Source organism: Embiotoca jacksoni, unplaced genomic scaffold, assembly GCF_022577435.1.
Source record: "Embiotoca jacksoni isolate LCO1_2020_lvr unplaced genomic scaffold, fEmbJac1.0.p SCAF_14, whole genome shotgun sequence".
Lineage (NCBI taxonomy): Eukaryota > Metazoa > Chordata > Actinopteri > Embiotocidae > Embiotoca > Embiotoca jacksoni.
In genome coordinates this window covers 14,498,885-14,523,246 of record NW_027185274.1, presented here as the reverse complement: position 1 = coordinate 14,523,246, position 24,362 = coordinate 14,498,885, and the positions used below count along the sequence as shown (strand labels likewise).

The 24,362-nt window shown below is 44.9% G+C and overlaps 3 protein-coding genes and 1 non-coding gene across 5 annotated transcripts in view; all 4 read right to left on the bottom strand.

Moving 5' to 3' along the window:
* Window positions 1-1,511: 1,511 nt before the first annotated feature.
* On the bottom strand, window positions 1,512-7,696 carry mrpl28 (mitochondrial ribosomal protein L28). Its single transcript, XM_069148150.1, is given in 7 exon segments — window positions 1,512-3,439; window positions 4,717-4,803; window positions 4,939-5,073; window positions 5,162-5,314; window positions 5,792-5,839; window positions 5,841-6,122; window positions 7,657-7,696. Coding segments are annotated over 6 exon segments (753 nt in total). The 5' UTR covers window positions 6,075-6,122; window positions 7,657-7,696; the 3' UTR covers window positions 1,512-3,343.
* Window positions 7,697-8,254: 558 nt separating this feature from the next.
* trnastop-uca (transfer RNA opal suppressor (anticodon UCA)) lies at window positions 8,255-8,341 on the bottom strand. The gene has a single exon. It is a non-coding gene; the product is annotated as a tRNA-Sec (tRNA).
* A 1,027-nt stretch (window positions 8,342-9,368) lies between these two features.
* LOC138197365 (uncharacterized) lies at window positions 9,369-14,049 on the bottom strand. Of its 2 annotated transcripts, XM_069148142.1 has the most exons (6): window positions 13,967-14,049; window positions 12,347-13,039; window positions 11,175-11,420; window positions 10,596-10,855; window positions 10,258-10,445; window positions 9,369-9,973 (listed from the first exon to the last, which is right to left on the bottom strand). In XM_069148142.1, exons 2-6 carry the CDS (start codon window positions 13,029-13,031, stop codon window positions 9,652-9,654), a joined length of 1,701 nt encoding a protein of 566 aa, XP_069004243.1. In that variant the 5' UTR covers window positions 13,032-13,039; window positions 13,967-14,049; the 3' UTR covers window positions 9,369-9,651. The 2 variants fall into 2 exon arrangements, with proteins under 2 accessions (XP_069004243.1, XP_069004242.1); XM_069148141.1 differs by lacking the exon at window positions 13,967-14,049 and having other exon boundaries at window positions 10,258-10,855; window positions 12,347-13,104.
* Window positions 14,050-16,467: 2,418 nt separating this feature from the next.
* ppp1r37 (protein phosphatase 1, regulatory subunit 37) overlaps window positions 16,468-24,362 on the bottom strand; it is a 44,108-nt gene continuing 36,213 nt past the window's right edge. Inside the window, exons 10-13 of the mRNA XM_069148140.1 lie at window positions 24,125-24,291; window positions 21,754-23,419; window positions 21,564-21,663; window positions 16,468-21,248 (exon numbers count right to left, since the gene is read on the bottom strand). Of these exons, the coding sequence (XP_069004241.1) occupies window positions 21,587-21,663; window positions 21,754-23,419; window positions 24,125-24,291 (1,910 nt within the window). The 3' untranslated portion in view covers window positions 16,468-21,248; window positions 21,564-21,586. The remainder of the gene's footprint in view (window positions 21,249-21,563; window positions 21,664-21,753; window positions 23,420-24,124; window positions 24,292-24,362) is intronic.

Sequence of the window (24,362 nt, the reverse complement as noted above, 5' to 3'; positions counted from 1 at the left end):
CAGGTGTTTTGTTTTCTGGCCCACTGTGTTGACTTAAACAGGGAAAGCCCAGACTGGGCTCCTTTCCAAAACCTTTGCTCACAGAAAGAGAGGCACAGTTTTATTTCCTGAGAAATGGCTCCAGCTGCTGGGAATCTGTTTGGACACGTCCACCCTATCAGGTTTAAGACCTGACCAGCTACTCTGTTTGAGGCGCAAAAGTGGTTCCCTAATCACAGGAAGTGTGCATTTTCATTTCACAATTCCAGTGGACTTGTTTCCATAAAACATCAAAATCAGGAAGAATATTGATAGTGGTTAAAAAGAAAAGCGATCCAAATTTCATATTGTTGATAATGAAGTTTGAAACAACCAAATTAATTGAACAATCATATCTGATGGAGTGATTTATATTCATTTGTTTCATAAAACAAGACAGGACCAAGGGTTAGGGTTAGGGTCCTAACCCAGGACCCTAACCCTGACCAAGACAGGTAACACCAGTTTATACTGTCCCTCAAAACCAAACCTCTGTAAACACTTAAGAAATGCAAGAGGAAGTTGGTAGATTGAAACACAAAATTGGGCATTTCTGCTTGAAAAATATTTGAAAATGATTGATCCATTATCATTATCAGGGAAATAAGTAAGAATTTATCAAGCCAACAATCAATTTACCATAGAAAAAAAATATCTGCTGATATCATTTGCGTGAAATAAAACTGCCCCGCTCTATTTCACATAGCACACAGACTGCAGACGAGTAGCTGCTGTTGTCTGATTGAAACCTAGAATTAAGTTTTGCAGAGGTGTCTGTTGGTCTGTTGAGACTCTGGGGAATACTGAGCAAACACGATGAGTCATATGTGGTGGAAACATGATAATACGGAGCGGTGCAACCACAGGCTTGAAGGGGTTTAACCTCAACTGAAAGGTTTAAGCTTCAGTTGTATCGCGCAGATGAAGTCGTGCCGTAGTCACCCCCCCCCCACCCCTCTAACAGATAAACGGGGCGGCCGTCGCTCAGTCGGTAGAGTGTGGTGCACACTAATCGGAAGCTCGGTGGTTCCATCCCCAGCTCCCCCTGTCCACGTTCCACAAGCGTCCTTGAGCAAGACACCGAACCCTAAAATTGCTCCCGACGGTGTGACATCGGTGTGTTGTAAGTCGCTTTGGATAAAAGCGTCAGCTAAATGAAATGTAATGTAATAAACTCGTACATCGCACACATTATGGTAGACGATAGACCGGCACCGTGCTGTCCTGTATAAATATATCATATATTTAAAACTACAAATGTCAACCCGGTAGCGCCGACAAAAAGTCAGAGGAATGAATGTCTGTAGTTCACAGATATCCATCCAATAGTTGCTCAGTCCAGATTTTTCAGTCTTGGCCAAAGTGTAATATTCACTCTTGGACTGATGTTACCATCCCATAAAATAATGGTAACAGCATGACTATGAAATTAGTTTTATGTAATGCACATGACAGTTACAACATAATTAAAAAACTATAAATAAATAGATAGATCGATAGAAAGATACTTTATTAATCCGCAAGGGGACATTTGTTTCCGCTACATCAGCATTTATAGATACAGGGCAAAGCAATAAAAAAATAACACAATAAAAAATAGAGGTAGTAAAAAATATTAAATATAAAAATGGAAAAATGCACAATAAAAAATAGAATAATATTAAATTAAACTAAGCTAAACTATCATAATTAGCTCCTGGTGCAACATTAAAGTGATATAATGAGTACTTTTACTTTAAGTATCTACATTGTGGTGCTAATAGTCTACTTTTGTTCTTCTACTTAAAAAAAGACTCTACTTGTTCTACTCTCGCTGAAGTAAAGGATCTAAATACTTCTTCCCTCCAAAGTCAAACGTCACTAACTTTGGAGCCTCTTTTGTCTGATAAGGAGAGAAGATGAAGCCGAGAGACGCTCCTGTGATCAGTCACTCAAAAAAAAAAACAGAAAGGTGACCAAATGTGGCTCGTGTGGCGGCACTTCAGAGCTTCCTCATGTGCTATATGAGAGGGGAATTCCACACAGAGGCTTGTCGCTATATAAGGAGCCTTTCTGTTTACAGGTGACAGGTAAAATTTTGTATTGTGTTGCCTGGTTACAACACCCACGGGAGTCCCCGGACTAGTAGGTACTCGCCGGGCCTCCCGCAGCATCGAGGCCGCAACCGCAGAGCGACAAAACACCAGCTGACAATGAAGCGCTGAAAACGAAACCAGAAACGTCTGTTTTTTTAAAAACAAAATTCTTATTTTGAGCCTCGACATGTTCTTTTCCACAACTGGTGAACTCTAGCAGCGTTTAAGGACCTTCACTTCACCACTGCTGGTGTATTGGGAGCGTGCACGGTTAATGTGACGTGTGAACCTTCGCCTCTGCTCTCTCAAATGGCGACCTTAACTGATTTAAATCATTTTGTCTCCACCTAGCGGGCAAACACACTCACAACAGCGGAAAAGGTGGTTAAACGTTTTGGAGCTTAAAAAGAATCATTTTACATTTTGGGAATTATATTTATTTGATTTCTCGCTCGGAGTTTAAATGAGCCGAGGTGGGAGAAGTGTCTGGAGGATTTACTTACCATACATAAATAATGTTATTGCTGATGTGGCTGCACAGGAGGCAAATTATAACCACTTCAAATACTTTTTGGTTGTTTAATCTGTTCATGGGGTTTGTATGTAAATTTGAATCTGTTAAGAGATTTAACGAATACAATAAAAAAAATATTCTCCTCTGAAGTAAAGAAAAGTAGAAAAATGAAATAGTATGAAAGTACAAACAAAACTGCATTACTTGCACTTTTTAAAAATGATTTTTAAATGTCGAACTATTCCTTTATGTTATTTTTGCTATTTGCCTACGGTCGTGCAGCAAATCAGTGAGTCGTGTAAATAGTGAAATGATTTAATAGTTATCGGAAAACAAACGAGCAGACGCGACGGTTAAGGGGAAAAAAAAAAAGGGATCTTTTATTTTTTTTTGATATCCCCGTACACGATATCCACGTACAGCTGGTTGGAGAGTATTTACACTGACAGACGCATTTTCTGTACTCCCTAAACCGTCTTACGCCAGGCTGTTAAATGCCAAGGCGAAGAAATCCCGACTGGAAATAAATAAGCATTAGTCCGACGTGACTTTTGTTTGTTGCGTCGCTGAAAATAAAAAGCAGAAACAGCAGGAGCTCCCCCGAATGAGCGTTCGGTGCAGAAAACGTTCCTACAAAAAGAACGACGGCGCCTTAAAAGTCCCACCGCGATCCGGAGGAGCTCCGCAGCTCAAACCTACTTCACGTTTCGGTCTCCGCCTCGGCCGTCTCGGCCGATCACTTCTTCTCGATCAGATGCGGCTCCGACAGCTTCTTGATGTGCAGCTCCTCCACCAGCTCGTCCACGCAGGCCTGAAACACCGGCTCCGGCTCCTGGAACGCCAGAGTCACACAAAACCCAGTCACAACCTGCAAGGGAGCAGCGAACCGCCGGCCGCGCGCGAGCGTTCCCCTTACGAAGAGAAAGAACGGGGCCCCGCGGTTTAACGCGTCCTTCTCGCGTCCGGTCACTTTGTATTCGAAGGTCACGACAAGTTTGGGCCGAGCAACGTTCCCGCTTCTCTTTCGACGCAGCGCGAGTCTGAATTGAGATTCGTCCCGTGAACGTGAAGGACGTGGCGGCGCGAGGTTAAACGTGCAGGGAGAGAGAGAGAGAGAAAAAAAAAAAAAGACATGCAGAGATACAAACACCACTTTTCAGATTCAACCAGTCAACCAGCATCTATTATTTACCAGGAAAACGAGGCTTAATACGCAAAGAAACGTTGTCAAAGAGAGGTTTTAAAGCTGTTGAGGAGAGTCGTGTCTTTAAATTCTCCCCTCGCGTTGTGACCGAAGTAATAATCTGACCAACAGAGACTCTTATATTTGCTAGAGCCCAATCCACGCTGGATTTTGGGGGGTGGTGGGGGGGGGGCTATTCCAAAACTGATATTAGGAAATCTAAAAAAAAAAAAAAAAATTCTGATAGCGATGTATCAACCGAAATGTGGTTATCAAACACTTGTGATAAAGATCTTTAATGGAGGCAGGATATTATGCAGTTTAGCGATAAACTTTATTGTCCAACATGACATCAGTGCGCTGAAACAGTAAACTTCACTGGGATAGTATTTACCAGAAATTATTTATTTTTAAATGACTATAAATAAAAATCACATAGATAGAACAACTTCTAATTCACCTCAAGCATTTTTCCTGCATTTTGTTCTGTAAAAAGAAGTTTTAATATTGAACAACATATAAAACTGTCCCAATAAAATCAGCCAACTAATAAAATAGTCGGGTTCTGATACTTTTAATGTTTATTAAAGCCAACAGCACGGACAAAGAAATAAATATTTAGCAAATCTCTTTATATGAAGATCATATGCAAATAGGAGGTCAACTTTATCACGATTGAACATTATAAAACACGTTTTCTCTAATAAAGTAGGAGGTCCTGAAAGTTTGGGCCTAATTTGGTCTTCAACGGCAAAATAAGGTTTAAATGTCGTCAGTGAGACAACAGCAAACGGTCCTCTCCCTTGTTGTCGTATCATGTTTATCTCGCTTTGTCCAATATCACGCGAGCTTTACGGCTCTTTCTGTAGATACGGTGTCAAACATCCGTCACTTTAAAACCGCAGTCTGAAAAGGACTGTTGTTACCTTGTGCTCCAGCTGCCTCTGCTTCTCCACGGCCTCCTCCAGACTCAGACCCAACCACTCAGCCTCCTCCTCGGGGATCTCGAAGTGCTGCTCGCGCAGAAGGGAGGAAAGACAAGCAAAACGCGTCATTCCCTTGCGCTTCGAGCCACACGGACATCAAGAGTAAGTCGGTTTCAAATGTCACGTCGGGCTCCTCCGCGGATTCAGACGCGTCTCACGGACCTTGTATTTGTTGTAGACCTGTTCTCTTTTGGCCGGGTCGTTGGGGTAGAGCTCCGTGTCCCTGCGCGCCAGGCGGAGCAGCATGGCCCTCATCAGGTCCGCCCCCAGCTTGGAGTTCAGGTCTTCCTTGGGTGTCTGAAAAGGAGCTGGGACATCAGAGTCTCGACCGAAACCGACAACCGCGAAAGGTCACAACCGCGGCAGCGGGACGACGGCCTCTTACTTTGAGGATGTAAAAGTCGAAGCCGTAGGCGGCGTCGATGAGGTCCAGAGTGCGCGCCGTGACGCTGATGGTGAACTTGTGATCGAGGATCTCACTGTACAGCTCTCTCTTGAACAGCTGCGGTTTCCAGGTCTTCCTCAGGCGATTGGACATCTGAACGGAGACGCGGCTGAGACATCAGTAACGTCAAACGCGTACGGCTTTTGTGCAACGGTAAAAAAATCACTTCGCGGGATTTGTTGTCAAACCGGCATCTTTAAATAACGCCGAAAAGTTACTAGAGCGTAAACGAGATTACATTACGAGCAGCGTCAGCATTAAGGGAACTCCATTTGATTTGATCGTCTCGACCGCGATGAAAAAAAAAAAACCGCGTGATGAACTCTGTGAAAACCTTAAACGAGTCAAGAGATTTAAATCTGAGCTTCCTCCGGTTTTAAAATCTCAACACACAACTGTATGACATCACCTGCCGTCATCATACTTCAACACTGCTGGTCCTTTTTTTTTTTTTACTAACCGTGAAGACGGTAGTCAACGATAATCATAATAGGAAGTCAAATGGGGGGGGGGGGGGGGGGGGGGGAATCGTAGCGGTGAGAGAGAGAAGTCCTCTTCCCGGAGACTCACTTTGTCGTTGTTTGCGTATCTGAAGCCCGATATCCAGCCCCCCCCCCCCCCACAGGCCGTCGTGGGACTCTGGAGGGTAGAAGATGGGGATCGGGACATCCTGCACCCGTTCTTTGAGGCCCGTATTTGGGTTGGCTCGGTACTGGACTCCCAGGGGCCTCCAGTGGACGGGCGTGATCTCTTTGTGCTCCAGGGACTTGAGGTAGTGTTTGGGGAGACGAGTGTAGATGCCCTGCTTCAGTTTCAGGGCCTCCCAGATTTTGGCGGGGTATTTATGAAGCATGACGTGCTATTTTTCTTCCTCTTTTTTTAAATTTTTTTTATGCAAAATCTGGAAGACAGAGAAGGAACAAGTTCACCACGTCATCACGCAGACGCTGTAAGTAAATAAGAAAGTGGAACAGCTCGTCCTCTTTTCTTTCATGTGGTGAAAATGTGTAAATAAGTCGGTCCAGAGCTGAAACAGAAAAAGTCTTTCTGTGACATAATGAATCAACGGACCACGTGATGACGGAATCTATAAGTAAAAACTATTATAATTGACGCATTGTTTAAACTGTAAAATGTCAGGAAAAATGCTAAATTGCCCAAAAGGTTCAAATGTTTGTTTTGAGCTTCTAACAGTTATAATGTTCCTTTTTTTAATATAATGATTTAAAAAGAAAACCCAACAGTTCTTTTCATAAATTTGTGGGAGCTATTTCTTTCTTTCTCTGATGGCTTTTCTAATATTTATTAATTTGATCCGAGTTTGGATCCCAGCTTTGTTTAGGTTGGGTTTTCATAGAATTTTCTTTTGCCAGTTATTTGTTTAGGTTCATCATTTGCTTGTTTAATTGTATTTATTGTGTTTGTTTTGTGAATTGGGTGACACTCTCGGGGCGCCTGATGTCATTGAGGTCGGTGGGCAGGTCGAAGGACCAGCTTTGGATCAGCTGCGTGACGACAACAACAACAACAACAACAACAACTCAGGACTGGAGCCACATTACTTCCATTTCAGTGTTTAAAGCATCATATTATAAACTTTTTGTAATGAACTAAATGATCATACACAACCTGATCCGGAAGGTCTGGGGCCCTGGGCCCCCCCAAACCCCCCCGGTGTCTTTGTCCTGGTAGTATTTCAGCCTTGTTATTGAATTTCAAACGAAGGGTTTTAACACTATTACAATCATTATTAAAAAAATAAATAAATAAATCACTGTGGAGTGAAGTAAATGATTGAATGGACTTTGTCAATAAACAGCTCCGCGCTACTATCGGAGTTTCCAGCCGCTAGTTGCTCGATACAAATCGGTGAATGTTAATTTTAGAGAAACTCATAAAACAATATAAATAACTAACTAAATAACTTTCATAACGTTTAGCAGGCTAACAAAACATGGTTCATTTTCTGAAACGAGGCTTCTGACATGTCTGAAAGGAATGAGTTTAAAAGTCCTTACCAGGACAATATGACCGTTTTAAATTCCACCAAACGCAAAGTTATATTTTTAATCCACGTTATTCAAAAAAATCCAGCAGGCAAGGACATCGTGCATCCTCAGACACACACACAGCCTGGTTTCCGCGTTGATCGGCCCGCCTACGCTGACGACGAACACGATTGGATGTCGGGCGAGTGCCCCTTGCTGATGATTGGCCCATACAAGCTGTCAATCTACCTTTTCTTCCGGACAAACCGGATGAAGAATCTCCCGTGCTCCAGATATCGTACTCGTGTACTAACACTCACTATTTTGAGTGCATATTCACACTGTCCGTACAGAAGCAGGCGGGGCACTAAAGTACCAGGGTAATGCACTCAAAACTGGACACACACACACACAAAAAAAAAGAAGTGTGAAACGCTGGGCACTTACCACCCTAAACGGTCGCCATCTTGGTTACGTAAGAGGAAGGGGCGGGGCCAGATGACGTAAAGGATTTTCAAATTAAGGCATCAGAGGACGCTGTTCCTGAACACCACAAAAACGGTTGTTTATTGTGTGTTAAACAGAGAGCATGAAAATATATTAATTTCTGGTTAAAAATAAATAAAACTGCAGATAGTTTGATGAGTTTATTTCGACGTCACAAGATGTTAAAACCTCGCGGGACGAAATTATTCTGTCCCGGTAGGTTTAAAGTTTCGCCGACACGCACGACAGGGACGTTTTGCGTTTGACATCGTGTTGGATTGACAGCAACATCATAACAACAACATTATAACATAATCACGTTTTTGTATCTAAAAACCTATGACGTAACTCGTCATATAATAATAAAAAAAAAATGCTGCAGTGAAATGATGAAGACGAACTTTTATTGTGAAAAGTGAGAGAGAGAGAGAGAGGAAGTAAAAATCAAACGTCAGGAACAGCTGAAGCTTCACACGTGTTGCTTTGAGGGACGAAGAAACGGTTCCTGATTAACATGAGGGATGAAATCAGGCTTCGAGGCGGAGCAGCGCTTCTTCTCCGCCCGGAAGGTGGAATTGAACCACTCTGCCGCTAAGCAGCTACAGGTTTGAAGCCTGCACCCCGGACCACCGAGGCTCATCCGGGCACTCAAACAATGGTCTCCAGGTCTATAAATATCCTTCAGCGGCGACAGACATTTAAGTCACGGTTTCACAAATCCACTTCCGTCAGTTTTTTTTTTTTTATTTTTTATTATTATTATTATTTTATTTTTTTTAATCAGTAACAGATCGCGTGCAGGAAGCTACAGCCGCACGCCACACGCCTGTCTAGTAAACACAAAAACGAGACGCGATGTCGGGTCTGCGCTGTCTTATGCAAAGCAGAAGCGTTTTGGTTGGCTGAATGTACAAAGCTTATCGTGACGTCATCACAGGTGAGCGACAGGCTCGCGGTTACTCATATTTGACCGACTCTAAATGCGTCATAGCTGCAAAAGCAAAAACTTGTAACTGATTACATTAAACGTGCAAGTTGGTGTATAAACAAGTAATGAAAATGTAGTAAAATACAAGTTATGGACATTTATAGACTTTACAAACGCTCCCATAGCTGCAATAACCACTTCATATACTGTGCATTTTATATTTTATATTTATATTTTATATTTTTACTGCTATTTTATTGCTTTTCCATTGTTCTATTATTATCTTATTGCTTCTGTATGCTGCTGTAGCGAAAAAAAATTTCCCCTGGGGATTAATAAAGTAACTACCTAACCTAACCTATTACGATGTATTATTAGTAATTTATACTCTGCTTCTGAATACTAAATTGAAGGACTTGATGCAAAGCGTTACACACACCCTGAAGTACACATAGATACTACAGAAATACTGCATTACAGGTGAACACGTGGTCAAACATTTCTGCCTTTAAAATTCAATTTTTAAGTAACAGCACAGGAGTATTAACAACACCAATGTTATATTATCATATTACTGGTTCGTTATTGTTGATGTATTAATATGCACGTGATATTTCAATGGAGCAGTTTGCTAAATTATAATTAATTTAAAATCTATTTCGCACCTAATTCATGTCCATCATAAACACTGTGTGACATTATTAAGGCTTACATTATACATTATTGTAAAATTCAAAGACACACACACAGTGTAGTATCATTTATTTAATATGAATATAAACATAAGGGAGAATATAGAGTTTCCAGGAACAAATGTTCAAAGCAACACGTGGGGAAAAAAAATAAAAAATAAAGGCCTCATTCTCACTGAATTTCACTGAAACATCTTTGGAGTAGCACCTCGTCAATGTCCCGAAACTATCAGAACACTTGAATATAAAAGTGCAGGCAGAGTTGGAGAGAGATGATTGAGATCAGTTCACCGTCTTCACCTCCACATCGGCGCACACAGATCACAACGCTGACGGTCAGAGGAAGGTGTTCTCGATGACCAGAGTCTGAGGCTCTTCCTTTGTTTCCCCAGCTGGTGGCGCCAGCGGGCCCCCGGCTTCCTCCTCCTCTTCCTCCTCCTCCTCCTCCAGAAGGGAGCAGCACATGTTCCCGGCGCAGGCCTTCCCGCAGGCGAGCCTGCAGGCCGGGAGAGGGGGCGGGGAGGGGTCCCCTCTGCGGACGACACCCCCGCTGCCCGCTGAGGGTGCAGAGCAGGAGGCAAACTCCGGCTGCACGGTGCAACACGTCACCCCGACACCCTGCAGCACTTTAGTGACCGCCGACACCAGATCAGCACACCTGGACGAAGGAGAAACGATTCTGCGTTCATGAAATATGACGTGTTTTTAATTTTTTTTAATTTTTAACCTGGACAAGACTTGTACTTTATGATCACCAGCCACAACCACCAAACGTGGTTTATGAGTGTGTGATCGTGTGATACGTGAAATCTCCGGGGTGCCGCATTAAAGAACATCCCTAAAATAAAATTTAAAAAAAATGATATTGATATAAATGTTTAGATTGTTTAGATTCAGAATGACCTGTCGACTACTGACTGCAAAGACAGACGGTGTCTTCACCTGTCCGCTGGGAACCCGTCGTAGCAGTGCACGTGGACAGAGGCCACCGACAGGGACTCGTTTAACTGCCAGACGTGCAGGTCGTGCACCGCCCGCACTCCGGGCACGCTCGCGATCCTCCGTCCGAGATCAGACGCGCAGACGTGTGGAGGCGTGGCCTGCAGCAGCAGCAGGCTGTACCTGTACACCTGCACAGATTTACCGGTGAAACAACAGTTCAAGCACAGGGTCCGGTGGGGGGGGGGGGGGGGGAGGGGCAGATGCGAACAAACAACCTTTCTAGGTTTAAACCCGGGTGTTAAGCGGCCCGACACGCGTGACGCAAAGACGCAAGTGACCTGTGGCAGAGTTGTAGCGATCAGTGTGACGACAGCCAACAGGGAGAGGCCGGGATCCAGATACACCAGGAGGCTGCAGGATCCGGAGCCGTGCAGCAACTCCGGGGCGACCAGCAGCATCACCAAGCTGTTGATCAGAGCCAGAAGGGACGTGAAAAGACCCTGAAGGACGAAGACGGATGACAGGAGGCGGCCGGTCTCTGGTCTCTCGGTGCGACGAGAGGACTCGCGGACTGACGAGCTTTCAGCTCCGGGACTCTCTGAAACGGAAGAAAAGAGCAAAAAAAAAAAAAAAAAAAAAAAAAAAAAAAAGGGAAGCGTTTCAAGAACTTTGCACTTGTGGGCATCAGAGCTGCTGAAGAGAAAACACAGGGAACGAAACAACGAGAAGGGAAACAAAACAAAAAATACGTCTCGTTGTCCTTTACGAACAACTCTGACTCGAGACTAGTCCCGAGTTTTTGGGAAAAAAAAAAAAAAAAAGGTGTTGAATTCAGAAGTCACTTCGGATTGCGTCTCTTCTCTCTGTGACATTAAGTCGGGGGGGGGGGGGGGGGGGGGGGGTCAGAGATTTCTTACCAAGACGCCCCGTGCAGGTGTCGTATTTAGGAACCGCCGCGCCTTCCCGTGAGTGACTTCCACTGTCGCGGTCTTTCAAATCTCCCCCGCCGCTCTCCTCCGGGACGACCGGCGGCCGCGGGGCTCCGGACTCGGCGTCGGGGATGCCGGAGGTTCGAGGATTACAGAGGACGAGCGAGTCCTCCGCCGCGGCGGGCTGGACTTTTTGGGATTGGCTGACGTCTCTGGATTCCTCTTCAGCCAAGACTGTGGGAGTCGAACAGAGAGGAATGAAAACAAAAACAAAACAAAAATAAACAAACAAACACGCTCACTGTTTGATCTCCCTCTGCAGCTGAATATACACGCGGAGCTGTCAGAGCAACATCATCAACCTGCACGCGGATTCTTTTGGAGCTGGAGATTATTATTATTTATTTTTTTTTACATACGAGTATATCCCTACACACTAACTCACTCTGACTTTATATCCATCTTTATTGGTTACTGAGCATATTTCTTACGGAAACGAGATGTTTGATGTGTGTAACAGTATTTAAAATAAAATAAAATAATAATAATAATAATAATAATAATAAACAAACAAAAAGATTCCACACACTCAAGAAATTCCAGCAACCATCGATGTGTTTTTTTTTTTTTTTAATCAATATTAGACTTTAAAATAATCAAATGTATTGTCAGCTATTGTAAATGGACCAGAATCTGGTTCTGGATCTGAAGCTGGGTGTCTTGTTGTCTAAGTTCTTGTAAAAGTTAAGAGGATTCAGAATCAATGGCGCTCCCTGGTCTGGCATCCTGTTGGCTTAGTTTAGCATCAAGACTGGAAACATCTTGTTTTGACATTTTGCTTTTTTGTGTGGAACAAACTAACACCATACAAGTGTTAATAAGTAAGCAGCTGGTAGGTGGATGTTGCGGTCTGGGGCTGAGCCAGGTTGCTGTTCGCCCCTGTTTACCTTTATGCTAAGCTAACAGCTGCTGCAGATTTGTGGTGACCTTGTTGAACAAAAAAAAAAAATCCTTTCATCAAACTCTCTGCAAAAAGTTTCCAATAATGTATAATAACTGTTTTGTTTTTTTAAGTTGAGTACAGTTTTTTTTTTGTTTTTTTTTACATTTTGCTTTACTTTTATTTTTTTTAAACGTCCATCACTCCTCGTGTTCGTTACCTCTGTGGTTCACTTCGAGGTGAGATTCAGTCTCCGGCTGCGCGTCACCGCCAGGCCTCTCATCCCGCAGCTGGTCCCAGTTCAGCCCAAACACCAGCACCTTGTGGAGCACACCGGCAGCTCCGACCCCCACCAGCAACGGGGGGCGCTGCACCGGGTGTGGCTCCAGACAGAAGCTGATGATCTCCATGAAGTAAGAGATGCACAGGGAGGTCAGGATGAGGGTGGAGAAGAACCCCCCCACAGCCTGGATCCTGCTGCTGCTGAAGGCCAAGCCGCAGCCCGGAGCTGCAGGAGAGACTGGTGAGAAAAGCGGACGCAGCTTGACCTGCGCGGACAATGTGTTAGACTGGGGCTGATCCGGGTCGGTTGACCCTCCCGTGGCGGTCCGGGTGGCGGGCGGAGGCTCGACGGACGGCCCTGCAGGCAGAGTGGGAGGTGGCGGCGGTGCTGCTGAGGAGGGGCAAGGAGCGCGTGGAGGAGACGCGGAGGAGTCCGAAGAGGAGACGGGAGGCTTGATCATGCTTACAGTCTGGGGAGGAGGAAGAGCCATGTGCATGACGATGAAGAGCGTGTGGAAACCATCGACCAGGGTGATGAGGGACTTGCACAGCTGACTGACGGCCACCTCGCACATCAGCAGCAGGATGGTCAGTCCCAGCATGCACCAGTGTCGCACCTTCATACCTGCAACTGAGGGTACAGGGCCACATAAAAGTATATTCAAACACACGCAAAATCAGGTGTTCTTACAACCTCAAGGTTGTGTAATATTAAAAGGAGTCAAACATTGGTGTGAATGTGATTTAAAAAAGCAACACATGAAAAATCAAGATTTAGACATTCGTCTGCATGTCCTCTTGATGTGTCTCTTTCTTTTTCCAGAATAGTTTTCCACAATGGTCAGTGCTCAGTTTCTCTTGCAGAAGAGATTTTTTTTTTTTTTTTTTTTTTTGAAACTGTGGTGACTGTTTAGACCTGCTGTGCTGTTGGGTCGGAGATGAATCATCCATGTTTTAATGTTTGTAGCTTCTTTGCGGCAACATCCATATTTGAAGCACTGTCCGGTGTCCATCTGCTTTATTGCTCAATCATGTGAACACATATCAGGATTCCTTCAAAGTCTTCATATATAATATGAGTCTGGACACATATGGACGCAAATTGAAACTGGACAGGTTGGTTGAAGCCGTACTTCTACTGTCAATCTGAATTTAAGTGTTATTAAAAGGTGCAGATTCTGACCCATGCTGTCCAATTCAAACATGCAATTATTAATAATTCACTTTGGATAATCCACAAAATCCGGTGTTGTCATTTAAAATGATCCCCTTTTCTTGAACACACACTCAGATGTCTACACTGCAGGTCGCAAATGCATACATCATCTACTTGATTTTGAGATGACAGACGGTGTGCATTATGAGTGCTTTTACTTTTGGTACTTCAAGACACTTTTGACGCGAATACTTTTCCACTTAAGTAAAATTTCTAAATGCACGACTTTTGACTTGTAAAACAAGATTGGCACAGTGTGACATTATCACGACTAAACCGGCATGCAACACACAACAACGTTACAAGGTGTACAAAAAAAAAAGTGTCTGAAAGTTGAATTACCCCAGAAAAGTGGACGACTCTCGGCCAGTAATCAAAGGCAAGCCGGATTCCTGGATGTGATCTGTGCGGCAAAATCAAGAAAAATGTCATTCATCGTGCTCACCATATCTCCCTCTCTGTCCCACCACACTCCTCCTCTGCTCTAATCACAGTCATGTGAGCTGGGGAGGGCGGTAGGGGGGCGGGGGGGGGGACGGGCTCTCATCTCCTCTCCTCACTTATCCCTGTTTGCATTCCCTCCTCAGCTGGTTGGTGGGAGAAAATACGTTCAGCAAACGTTCACACAGCCCACCCACCCTTCATACTCTCTGAGCAGATCAAGTGAGGCTAATTTGCACTAATCAAATCCCCATTGTGTTGTCAGGAGTTACATAACCGGATCCCATCATAAGGTGAGGCCTTCCCAGCTCTGCTGGCCCTCAAAGCATTTTGGATATTTGCATTCAGAGCAGAATTACAGCTCAAAGATGGACTCAGTGTCTTTGCTCCACCTGAATGTACTGGAAACATCAGGCTACTGGACATTTTCTTATATTTCGAAATAAGTAAACTGATTCAGCTTTTAGTGACGATATACTGCAACTTACACAACAGGGGAATGAATGATCAACACCCTAGGCACACAACCTGTACCCATCTTAGTCATATTTAATCATTTCGTTTGTCAATATTTGAAGTTTATGTGGACCGTCGCTGGTGAAACATATTTTTTCATTCTTGGTATGTAGCCATGAAACGGAGCAGAAACCTCTGATGTTCCTCTCCACTGGGATTTTCCCTTCAACAATTAAGCAGAACATAGCGTGAAACAGCACCGTCTGATTCTAACAAAGATGCTGCCGCTTTTTACATTTCTCTCTGTTCACTGGTGATAATTACATTTTGGGTTTTATGTTCCTTTACGTGAAGCACTGCATGTCATTTTCTTTCTGTAACGCGCATTTCACAACTGCATTTCTCGGTGCTATACAAACTTGAGTTTGTTATTATTATTATTATTATTGCTTATGATAACATTTACAGTAGAAGTCAGCGATATATTTAAATGGTCCGGCGTTAATTCTGGAAATAGGGATCAACAGCTGCCCTTCATCTTTCTAAAGGTAATAAAAAACCAACGACCTGCAGCTTGAAAGCTCACTGAGTAAATGAACCAGAACGTGCAGGAAGGTTTATGGCTGCTGTAGGTGGAGTTTGCTACCTTTGGACGTGTTGTTTCCCTGTTTTCAGTGTTCATGCTCGGCTAAACTAACCTTCTCAGTGTAGCTTCACTATTAGTGTACGCGCTATTATTATCTTGTTATTAGGAGTATTATCCCTGTGGTGCACCCTCTCCGTGCCCCTCTCATGATTCCCCCCGGATGACGCTGCCATCCCATCAGCCCTTGCTGCTGTGTGCCAGCGTGCAGAGGCTTGTTTCAGTCCACTGGACTGCGGATCAACAGGTCAGATAGGGGCTGACACCACAGATAAATCCCTACTGTTCCAACAGCATGCCAGCACATTCCTGAGGCACGGCTAAGCCCAAGGAGAGACCCGGCGAGGAAGCATTTGATCACTTGCCACTGTCCCCAAAACAGAAAGAAGGGCCACAAGACAGGCAGCTTGGTTAAACCCTCAGCACCCACAAAGCAGCCTGCAGCCCTGCCTGCTTGTTTCTACGAAGTATTACCTCAAAGCTGCCGCGGTTGACCGTTCGGACACTTTGCGGCGATCTAAAAACACAACTTTGACACGTTATCACCTTCGTAAGTTGCCTGCAGATCCAGCGATATGGAGCTGGTCTCAGTCTGGTCTCCACCGACTCCGTGCGTGGGTCTTTGCCTGCTAATGTTCACCAGCTATAGTGGCTGCAGAAATGTGCCTGCATCTTCCAAACGACTCAAGGTTTGAGAATTAATAATGTGAAGATGCTTTCATTAATCGTCGGGTCTCCCCCGTCTCATTAATCCGGCCTCCAGCTCACGAGGTCACCGTGACCTCCTGACGGCTCTGTTACCATAAAGCAAGGTGTGTTACGGCTGTTGACGGAGACAGTCTGGTGGTCCAAGGCACGTTTGAAGGAAGAGGCAGGCATGTCTCCTTATCCGGAAAATATAGAACATTCTGGGGGACAATGTGAACTGGACGTGGGAGGACAGGAACCCCGAGACGGATTCACCGGACACCTTTACAGTTGTCCCTCTTTCTCTCCTCCATTTTTACACGCTGTTTGTGCGATATCGAAAGACGTGTTTTAATTATACACCGAGTGAATTAAAGCTTCACTACTTGTATTTCGTATGTTTGCAGAAGTCGTTGCTTACTGATGAGTTGCTGGAGAGTAACTGCTGGTCATGTAATCAAATAATAGAAAGAAACCTTCACGCTGATGGATCATCAGACACTTGGCCTGAGGTGCACAATCACATGTTTCATACCGACGTGGACATGAGATAAGCCTCAGGGGTTTTTCCGGCCAGAAGATGAGCTACGAAAAACAGAAAACAGGACGACAAACGGAGCATCAGGAAATGTTTTAATTCAACCAGAATTTCACAGGATCTCCACAGTTGCAATAAAACTAAAACCCTTCGCTGCGACAGAGTCACAGAGTTTCTGTGTACTCACAGAGGGAATTCATACTGAACAGAAAGTCTACAAAACTCAAAGCAAAATACACTCAAATGTGTGTGTGTGTGTGTGTGTGTGCGTGAATATAGACATTGATAGCAGCATTGAACTTTTGTTTGGCAGTATGGATGTCTTATGTAAGCTGACAGTCGATAAACACAGGAGGTAAAAAAAAAAAAAGACAAATTACAACAACAACAACAAGAACAACAAAAAAGCTGAGAAAACTGATGCAAATCAAAGATTGTGTAATTGTTTTGGTTCCCGAGGAATAATCTGACATTTTGGGAAATGCACATTTCTGCTGTCTTGCAAAGTCAGATGAGGTCATAAATACATCAAACCTCCTGCAGATGGTTGGCTCAGAAAAAGACAATTCTTCTACACAAAGAAAGTTTCGGTTTTTTTTCTTGCAAAGTAACCCGACAGTGTGTCTGACCTCTAAATAATGTAAGGATCTGAAAATGACTGCTCGAAACTCGCTGTACTCCCCGTCTGCTGTTTTCCTCAACATAATGAGGAGTCATTCAATTATCTGCTAAACGGTCCCATCTTGGTAATATTGGGCCCTGAGCATGTTGTTTAATACTTAAAACAGTGACTTTAAACATGGGATGTGACTTTATTAACATTTAACGGAGACTGAAGTGCTCTTGTTGACTTCCTGCTTAGTGTAACTCATTGGTAATGAAAATAATGCAGGAAGCGTCCACATTTTCCTCCAAAAGGAAATAATAACAAAGCCAGATAGAAGTACATTTGCCGGGCCATTGTTTTATTTCCAGGAGTCGCTGTCTTAATTAGAAAAAGAAAGCACCATGTGTTGCGTGTTTCGGGGGAATAAACGTCACGTTATAATAACGTCTGACTTTCTCACAATCGGCCCTCTCTGTATTATTGGAGCATTGTTGGGCGGGGTGGATTAGTGAAGTCTGGAATTCCTACTGTAACACATACAGAGCAGAGCTCCCACCCTGTGCTCCACACCCTCACCCCACGACAGCCCCCCCCCCCCCCTCTTGTGATGTGGCGGTGGAGAGAGGTGAGGAGGTTCACAAGAGTCCCCAGTCACTCTCGGCGATGCGCCTAAAGATGAGGGACTTTAAAAAAAAAATAATTTTTTATCTTTGCTTTCTTGTCTTTTTTTTTTTTCCAAGACTTGAAACATATTAGTAAAACAAAAGCTAGGATTCAGAGGAACATCTGGAAAATGAACATGATTTTGGGCAGCAGATGTTTTCTGAACTCACAGGGTGAGAGCCTCTGGTCTCCAGGAATGGTAACACCTGAAAAAAAGATGTTGCTTTTCTGTATTATTCTTTAGCCGTACAAAGTGTTAACACACTTAAATGTCTCAACAAGCATCAGATGGATCATCGACCCTCCGGGGACGGTGAACACTCCTGTGGTCCTCAGACTTTTCCCTCGCACACTAACCGGATCGTGTTAATATGTTAACAAATCTCAACAAAGATGATGAACATGTCAAATGAGGAATTTAAAATGCTTAATAATGACAATAAACAGTGAGCTGACAAGAGATAAATGAACAATTAAGACGGATTAGAACTTTTCCCCGTCTTTAAACCTGCTGTGTTCATGTCATGTTGGAGTTTCCGATTCGTAAACAGTGTTCACATAAACTTCCAATTTGTAATAACGCCAGTAAACCTTTCTGAACACACTAAGATATCTGACAATAATATGGAGGTAGGTGAAAATATTTTAATGTGGACGCCTCATTTCAGCAACACCATATCAATGGTGTATTGATCATTGATATGGTGTTGCACGTAAATCCAGAGTATCTTAGTCCATTGTAATCATAGAAACATCATGATGTGAACGGGGGAATATTCCCTCCTCGAGGTGCGATAACACAACTATAGACTCTAGTCTACGCTGCTAATAGTCTCATTTGTATAATCTTCAAAAAACCTGGAACACTTCAAGTGATCTAAACGTATCCCCAGAAACCAAAACAAAGAGGAATGTCTGAGAAATTACATTTTTGCTTTTCTATCCTCAGGTCGGGTACCAAAGTGCATAAAGTCACCAACTCACTTTAATGTAATGTGTATTTTTAAAGATATGTTACCACAAGAGGGAGGAGAGAGCATGTTTTCATGGGTTTTTGCGAGTCAAGAATTTAAATTCAGTCTATAAGTGGTCATTTTAAACCTGACAAACCTGAACAGTTTTTTTTTTTTTTTAATGCGTCTTTAAAGTCATTTTTCTCTGACTGCTCACTTAGAGTCAGTATTAAGTATTCATCCCTCCTTTGGTGACTTTGTTTTACTACACCGGATGACAACAGCTGTAATCATCATTTGATACAGATCAACAAAGCCCTACTTTTAAAGACAGTGCTTTTTTTTTTTTTTTCCCCATTAACCAGCACTGTTTTTATACAAGCGATATATTGACTTGATATATTTGGTCCGTGATCAGAAACATTTTTTGAATCCAAAAATCTCAGTCAAACCTGATCTAGATGCATTTTTTTCCCTGATGTTCATTGGTGGCCCACCAACGGAGGAATCTCATTGAAACATTTCAGTCATGTCATTACTCATTACATGCATTTATTTGAGAGGAACAAATTTCGCCATACATGTCCTTGTGATTACCGGCACATTTCAATTAAGTTAACAAATTATCATTAAAAATGTCTAAAAATTAAAGCATTACAAACAGTGGTGGGCAAACTATCTGTCGGGTGGAGAGGAGCAGGAGTGTTGAACGCTGCTCCATTTAGAGGAAAGGAAAAACACACCTGCCCTTTATATCTGCTTCAGGAAAAAAATAATAATAAAAAAAAAAATAAATCAAACCAGCTCTCGTCACAGACACACATGAAGTTGACGTTTCATGTTCAGTTTTACTGTCTTGTTCTGGAAAAAGGAGGACAGGGGTTGGATTTGAACAGACATCAATACTTGGTGTTGTTCAGGCTGTGAGCTCATTTAAGTCTGGAGGAAAAGAAAACCACCAGCGCCCCCTTATGGCCGCTGCCTCACACAGCATGAGGCGTTCGACATGGATTCGTGTTTGATTTCATTACTGCACCTCCACTGCTACCAAGAGTCAACCATATTTAGCTTTACTCCCATTATAGATTAACCCCGTCCCCCAAAAAAACAAAACTAAATATTTGCTCTAGTTTGAATATGAAATATACATCCAAAAAAAAAAAAAAAAAGGGGCCATCTTTAAAAGCAACCCTTAAACAAAAATGGAAAGATGAAGTGAGGAGGGAGTGAAGAAGAAACAGGGAAAAATAAATCAGAAACGGCTCATATAACTATAAAATAAATACAAAATAACTGATTTCTCAAAGCAGCCAAACAGGGGAAACAAAAAAAAAAAAAAAGAATGAATCTGAGGTGGTGAGATTGAAGGCAACATGATTGAGTAGCAGGAGTAGACAGGTGAGACTGAAAGAGGAGCAGCGGAGGACTGAGGAGCGGGAGGAAGGAGAGGGGAGATGATGACAGAGACCAGGCTGCTTTCCTTTAAAGACACAACAATGGCTGGTCCAACAAAGCAGTAATGGGAGTCTGGAGCTGCAGAGAATCAAGGAAAAACACAAGATTTGTTTGTACGGTTACTACTTCAACCAAAAGCAGACGTCTTCCTTTCCGACATTCGCAGAAGTTCAGCGGGGAGAAATTTACCGACTCTGTGACTTCCAAAAAGCAGTGTTGTCGAAGGCGAGCGGGAGCCAGTTGCAGCTCCTCCACGTCAGATCTGAGGGTCCTGACCAGAGGGGGAGGGGGGGTGGGGGGGGGGTGGGGAGGTGAGGGGGGCTGATTCCTGAGGGGCCAAAGTGAGCGGAGGACGAGAAAAGCAACAGGAGGGAGGTCACTTTGGCAGAGGTCCTTTAGAGTTTAGAGTGGGGGGTGGGGGGTGGGGGGGGACGCATCAAATGTTGACATTTAAACAGACACGTTAACATCTTCATCTTCCTCGGATATAAAAGCCTTTAACAGCCGCCTACTCCCACCTCAAGAGTTTAAAAGCCAGCAGGTCTGCTCAGCGGGGTCCGCCACCGTTTTTCCGTCTGCTGGCTGAACCCCACTTTTCCAATCATCACCATTATATGTCCTTGTACGGTATGAAAAACCATTTCTATTAATTTCTCCAGCTACAGTGGAAGTGTACAGGAGAGAGGAAGTACCGCGAGAGCGTTCTGTGTGCCGTCTTTGGTTAGCGTTTCACTCTCCCTCCTTTGTCCTCCATCTCGCTCTCTCTCTCTCTCTTCTCTCTCTCACAGGCAGTAGTTTGTGTGTAAAGATTGCAGAATGACAAAATGTAGTGACAACAGGGTGATTTTATTTTCTCTTACGCCCCCTCTTCTCATCTTCAGTGTGCATATGCGTGTGTGTGTGTGTGTGTTTCAGTGGCTGATGTAGTGTGGGTGTCCAGGATTCCCTGTTCCGTCACAGCCGAGCTCCACAGGCGGGTTTTGTCCTTAGTGTCCTCCCCACTATTTGCTTGCGTGTTCATGTTCAGAGCCTCGACTGTAACACTGGGTCTTCTGTCCTTTATGGAAAAGTTGTGTTGGAGGTGGAGTCAAACAAACGACAAAAACATTGTAGGGCAACCAGTCATGAAGGAAAGCCAGACAAAGTGTCTGAGTGCTGCGGTCGCATGTCCCCCGCAGTCCCTGTGGACGGACAAGAGAGGAGATGAGTTAATCCTCAACGTATCAGATCCAATTATCCATAAATTGTAAGTCATGTGCCGATCATACTTGAACAAATCTAGAGCTATATGTACATGTTCATGAAATATTTGCTTGAGTTTTACATTTTGACCTACTTTTTCACTGAATTATTAATAAAATATTAGATCGCTAATAAACAAAAAAGAAGCACATTTTTAAAGTAATTATTTCTGCAAGTCGGAGTTTCTGCTTCTCACAAACTGTACAGCAGATCAACAGCGCGATGACGAGTGTATTTCCACAGTCGGTACATACGGATGAATGTTTGCTTCACCACCTCATGGCGCGTCTCTCCCCGTCTCCAAACTGGCTTCTAGCAGCAGCTCCTCCAGTTCCTGTCCACAGCTCACACTCACTGCACAAGTGACACACAACGCCTCTTATTAAACGGCTTTCCGCACCTACGACCGACAACAGTAAAAGGTCAGTGGCGACAGGGACCCACCGTGCTCCATCACGCAGCTGCCGGGTTTGGGGCTTTCGGTGTCGAGAAGATGGAGGGAGAACTCGGGCTTCAGGCCGTTGGGCAGAGCTGAGCCGACCACCTCCTCGACTGCCTCAGCAAAACACTCGCTCTCGTCCGCCGAGCTCTCGTCGGCCGATTCCTCCTCCTCAGCCGGTGAGTCTGGATTCCCTTCAGCATCAGCTTCAGGGCTGGCTGTGACGGCGTCGGGACTCTCCGGGGCCTCTCCGGCTTCCTGCTTTGGCTCCTGGGCTCCCCCCTGAGGGACAGACGGTTCCTGCTGATCAGTCTGGACAGAGAAAGACTCTCCTGCCTGTTCGTCTGCCTCCGTTTGCCGCTTTGGACTCGGCTCCTCCTGGCTTGGCCCCTTTTCTGATGCGCCGGCGGGTGCTTCTGGCTTCTCCTGTTGTGGGAGTGCCTCCTCTGTTTGGTTTGGTGAGCGGGTCTCCTCTGATGCGGATGCGAGGTCATTCTGCAGCTGTTCAAGGGCAGAGGTTAACGGATGCTGCTGCGAAGGTAAACTAGTCTGGGCTCCATTCAGTTCGTCTGACTGCTTACGCTCCCGGCGCATCACCTGCCCGTCACCTTCTACGTGACCTTTCTCCTCCTCCGCTTCTTCGTTTCCTTCTCCACAAGTAGGCTCAGGTTGGGTGCTTTTAGAGTCCTCCGTGACCCCCTCGGGGAGCTGAAATGCTGCAGCCCGCACTGATGAGGAACCTGAAGGCAGGGCTGGTGCTTGTCGACTTGGATCCGTCCCGTCTGGGTCTAAAGTTCTGTCTGTCGAATCCTCCGGGAGCTGAGCTGCAGACTGTGGCTGTAGATTGTGGGTCTGCGTAGTATTTAGTGAGGACTCTGAGGACGTTACCATTTCACCGTCTGCTGATGCCGTCTGTTGAGCAGGTGAGCTCTCCTTCGCCTCCTCCCGTGTCAGCTGCGTTTGCGATGCGGGCGGGGGCTGCTGCGTCCTGGGCGTGTTGGAGTCGACGGGCTTCTTCGAGGCTTCTTTAGTCTGCTGCTCGGGGGGGCTCTCCACCCTCGTTACCATGAAAATCTTATGACCTCTACCCGGGCTGGAGACGGATATGCAGCGTCCAGGAGACGGCGGGGTGCCGGGAGGAGCTGCCGATTCTCTGACGTTGATGACGGAAATCACGCTGGTCCCTCCGGCAGGCGAGGCAGACGAGGGTGAGGATTTACGTGAGGCACTGCGGGGGGGCTGTGCTTCCCCTGTGTGGGTTTGAGAAGCAGTGTGGTTGGAGAGAGTGGACGAGTTTGAAGTGGAAGAAGACTCCGTTACCACCTCCTCCTCATCCTCAGTGTCGGAGTCAGACTCCAGGGCGCATTGAGGAACAGTGGTGTCGCAGCTCGCTCCCGACTGGCCGCTCGTCTGTTCTTCAGTTCCTGTAGTGTTACCCTCTTTCTCCCCCCCCTCTTTCTTCTCTCTGTCCCCTCCCTCCTGTGACGCTGGTTCTTCCTCCTCCCCTTCCTGCTCCCTGGGTCCGTCCTCTGTGGCGATTTCAGCCATGGAGGCCGACTGCCTCATCTTCTGCTCGGTTTCCTCCTTTTCCTTCGCCAGGATGAAATTTCTCTTGCAGCCGCTTTGGATCTCAGTCAGCAGGGCACGCTGCGTCTCAATGAAACTCTTCACCTGAAAGACAAACCGATATTTCTCAAAACATGCAACACAAACACCATCAGACTGTCAGCACCTTCAATCTGCCGTTTTACTCATTAATATGATCTTTCTTTCAAAAAAAAAACTATTTTCTTTAAAAAGCTAAGACTGGGGCGCCCTGCTGGCCTCGGGGTGAGGAAGACTTTTGATGTCACTCCCCCACTCCCCCCTCCTCGTTTCCTGTCATCCCTCCACTGTCAGTTTATATAACAGACTTAAAACGCCCCCACAAATCATAACAAAAAGTCAGAGGTGAGTGTTACTCTGCTGTAGTCGTTGTCAACAAATGCAGAAAGACACAAACTAAATCAAAGTTGCGTAAGTCCATCTGCCTTCCCTACCCAGTCTGTAGTACTCAACATCGTGCCCATTCACTTCCAGTGCGAATGGAAATCTTTCATTTGAAAAAAGGCTGAATAATTTCAGTCAGTTTTTAGGACATGTTGTTCAAACAGGAGTAAATGAGACGGCAGTATTTACAGATGCACGCTGGATTATGTGTTTCGAAGCGGTCACGTACAATGTCCACGTTCATTACGGTGAAGGGGCGTCAGTGATTTGTTTTCAATAGTTTTCTGCATATCAATTGAGGTCTACGGCACACTTCAATAAGCTCCACCAGGCTCTGATTTAACAGAAATCCCCCCTCCCCCCGTGTGCCTTATTCCCGTCACTCACAGTTTCTTTCTTGGGCTCCCGGTCGAGGTCGAGACGCAGCAGAGACGTGTTGACCTTCAGGGCGAGCGACAGGGCCATCAGGCCACCTGTCTTGATCTCATTCTCTCGGAGGTCCAGACGCAGCAGTCTGGGGCTCTCCGCGATGAATTCGGCCACAGCCACCGCTCCTACGGAAAAACACGAGAGAAAGACGAAGCAGTCAGACATGCCGCAATCCGACAGAAAAACTGAAGCAGAG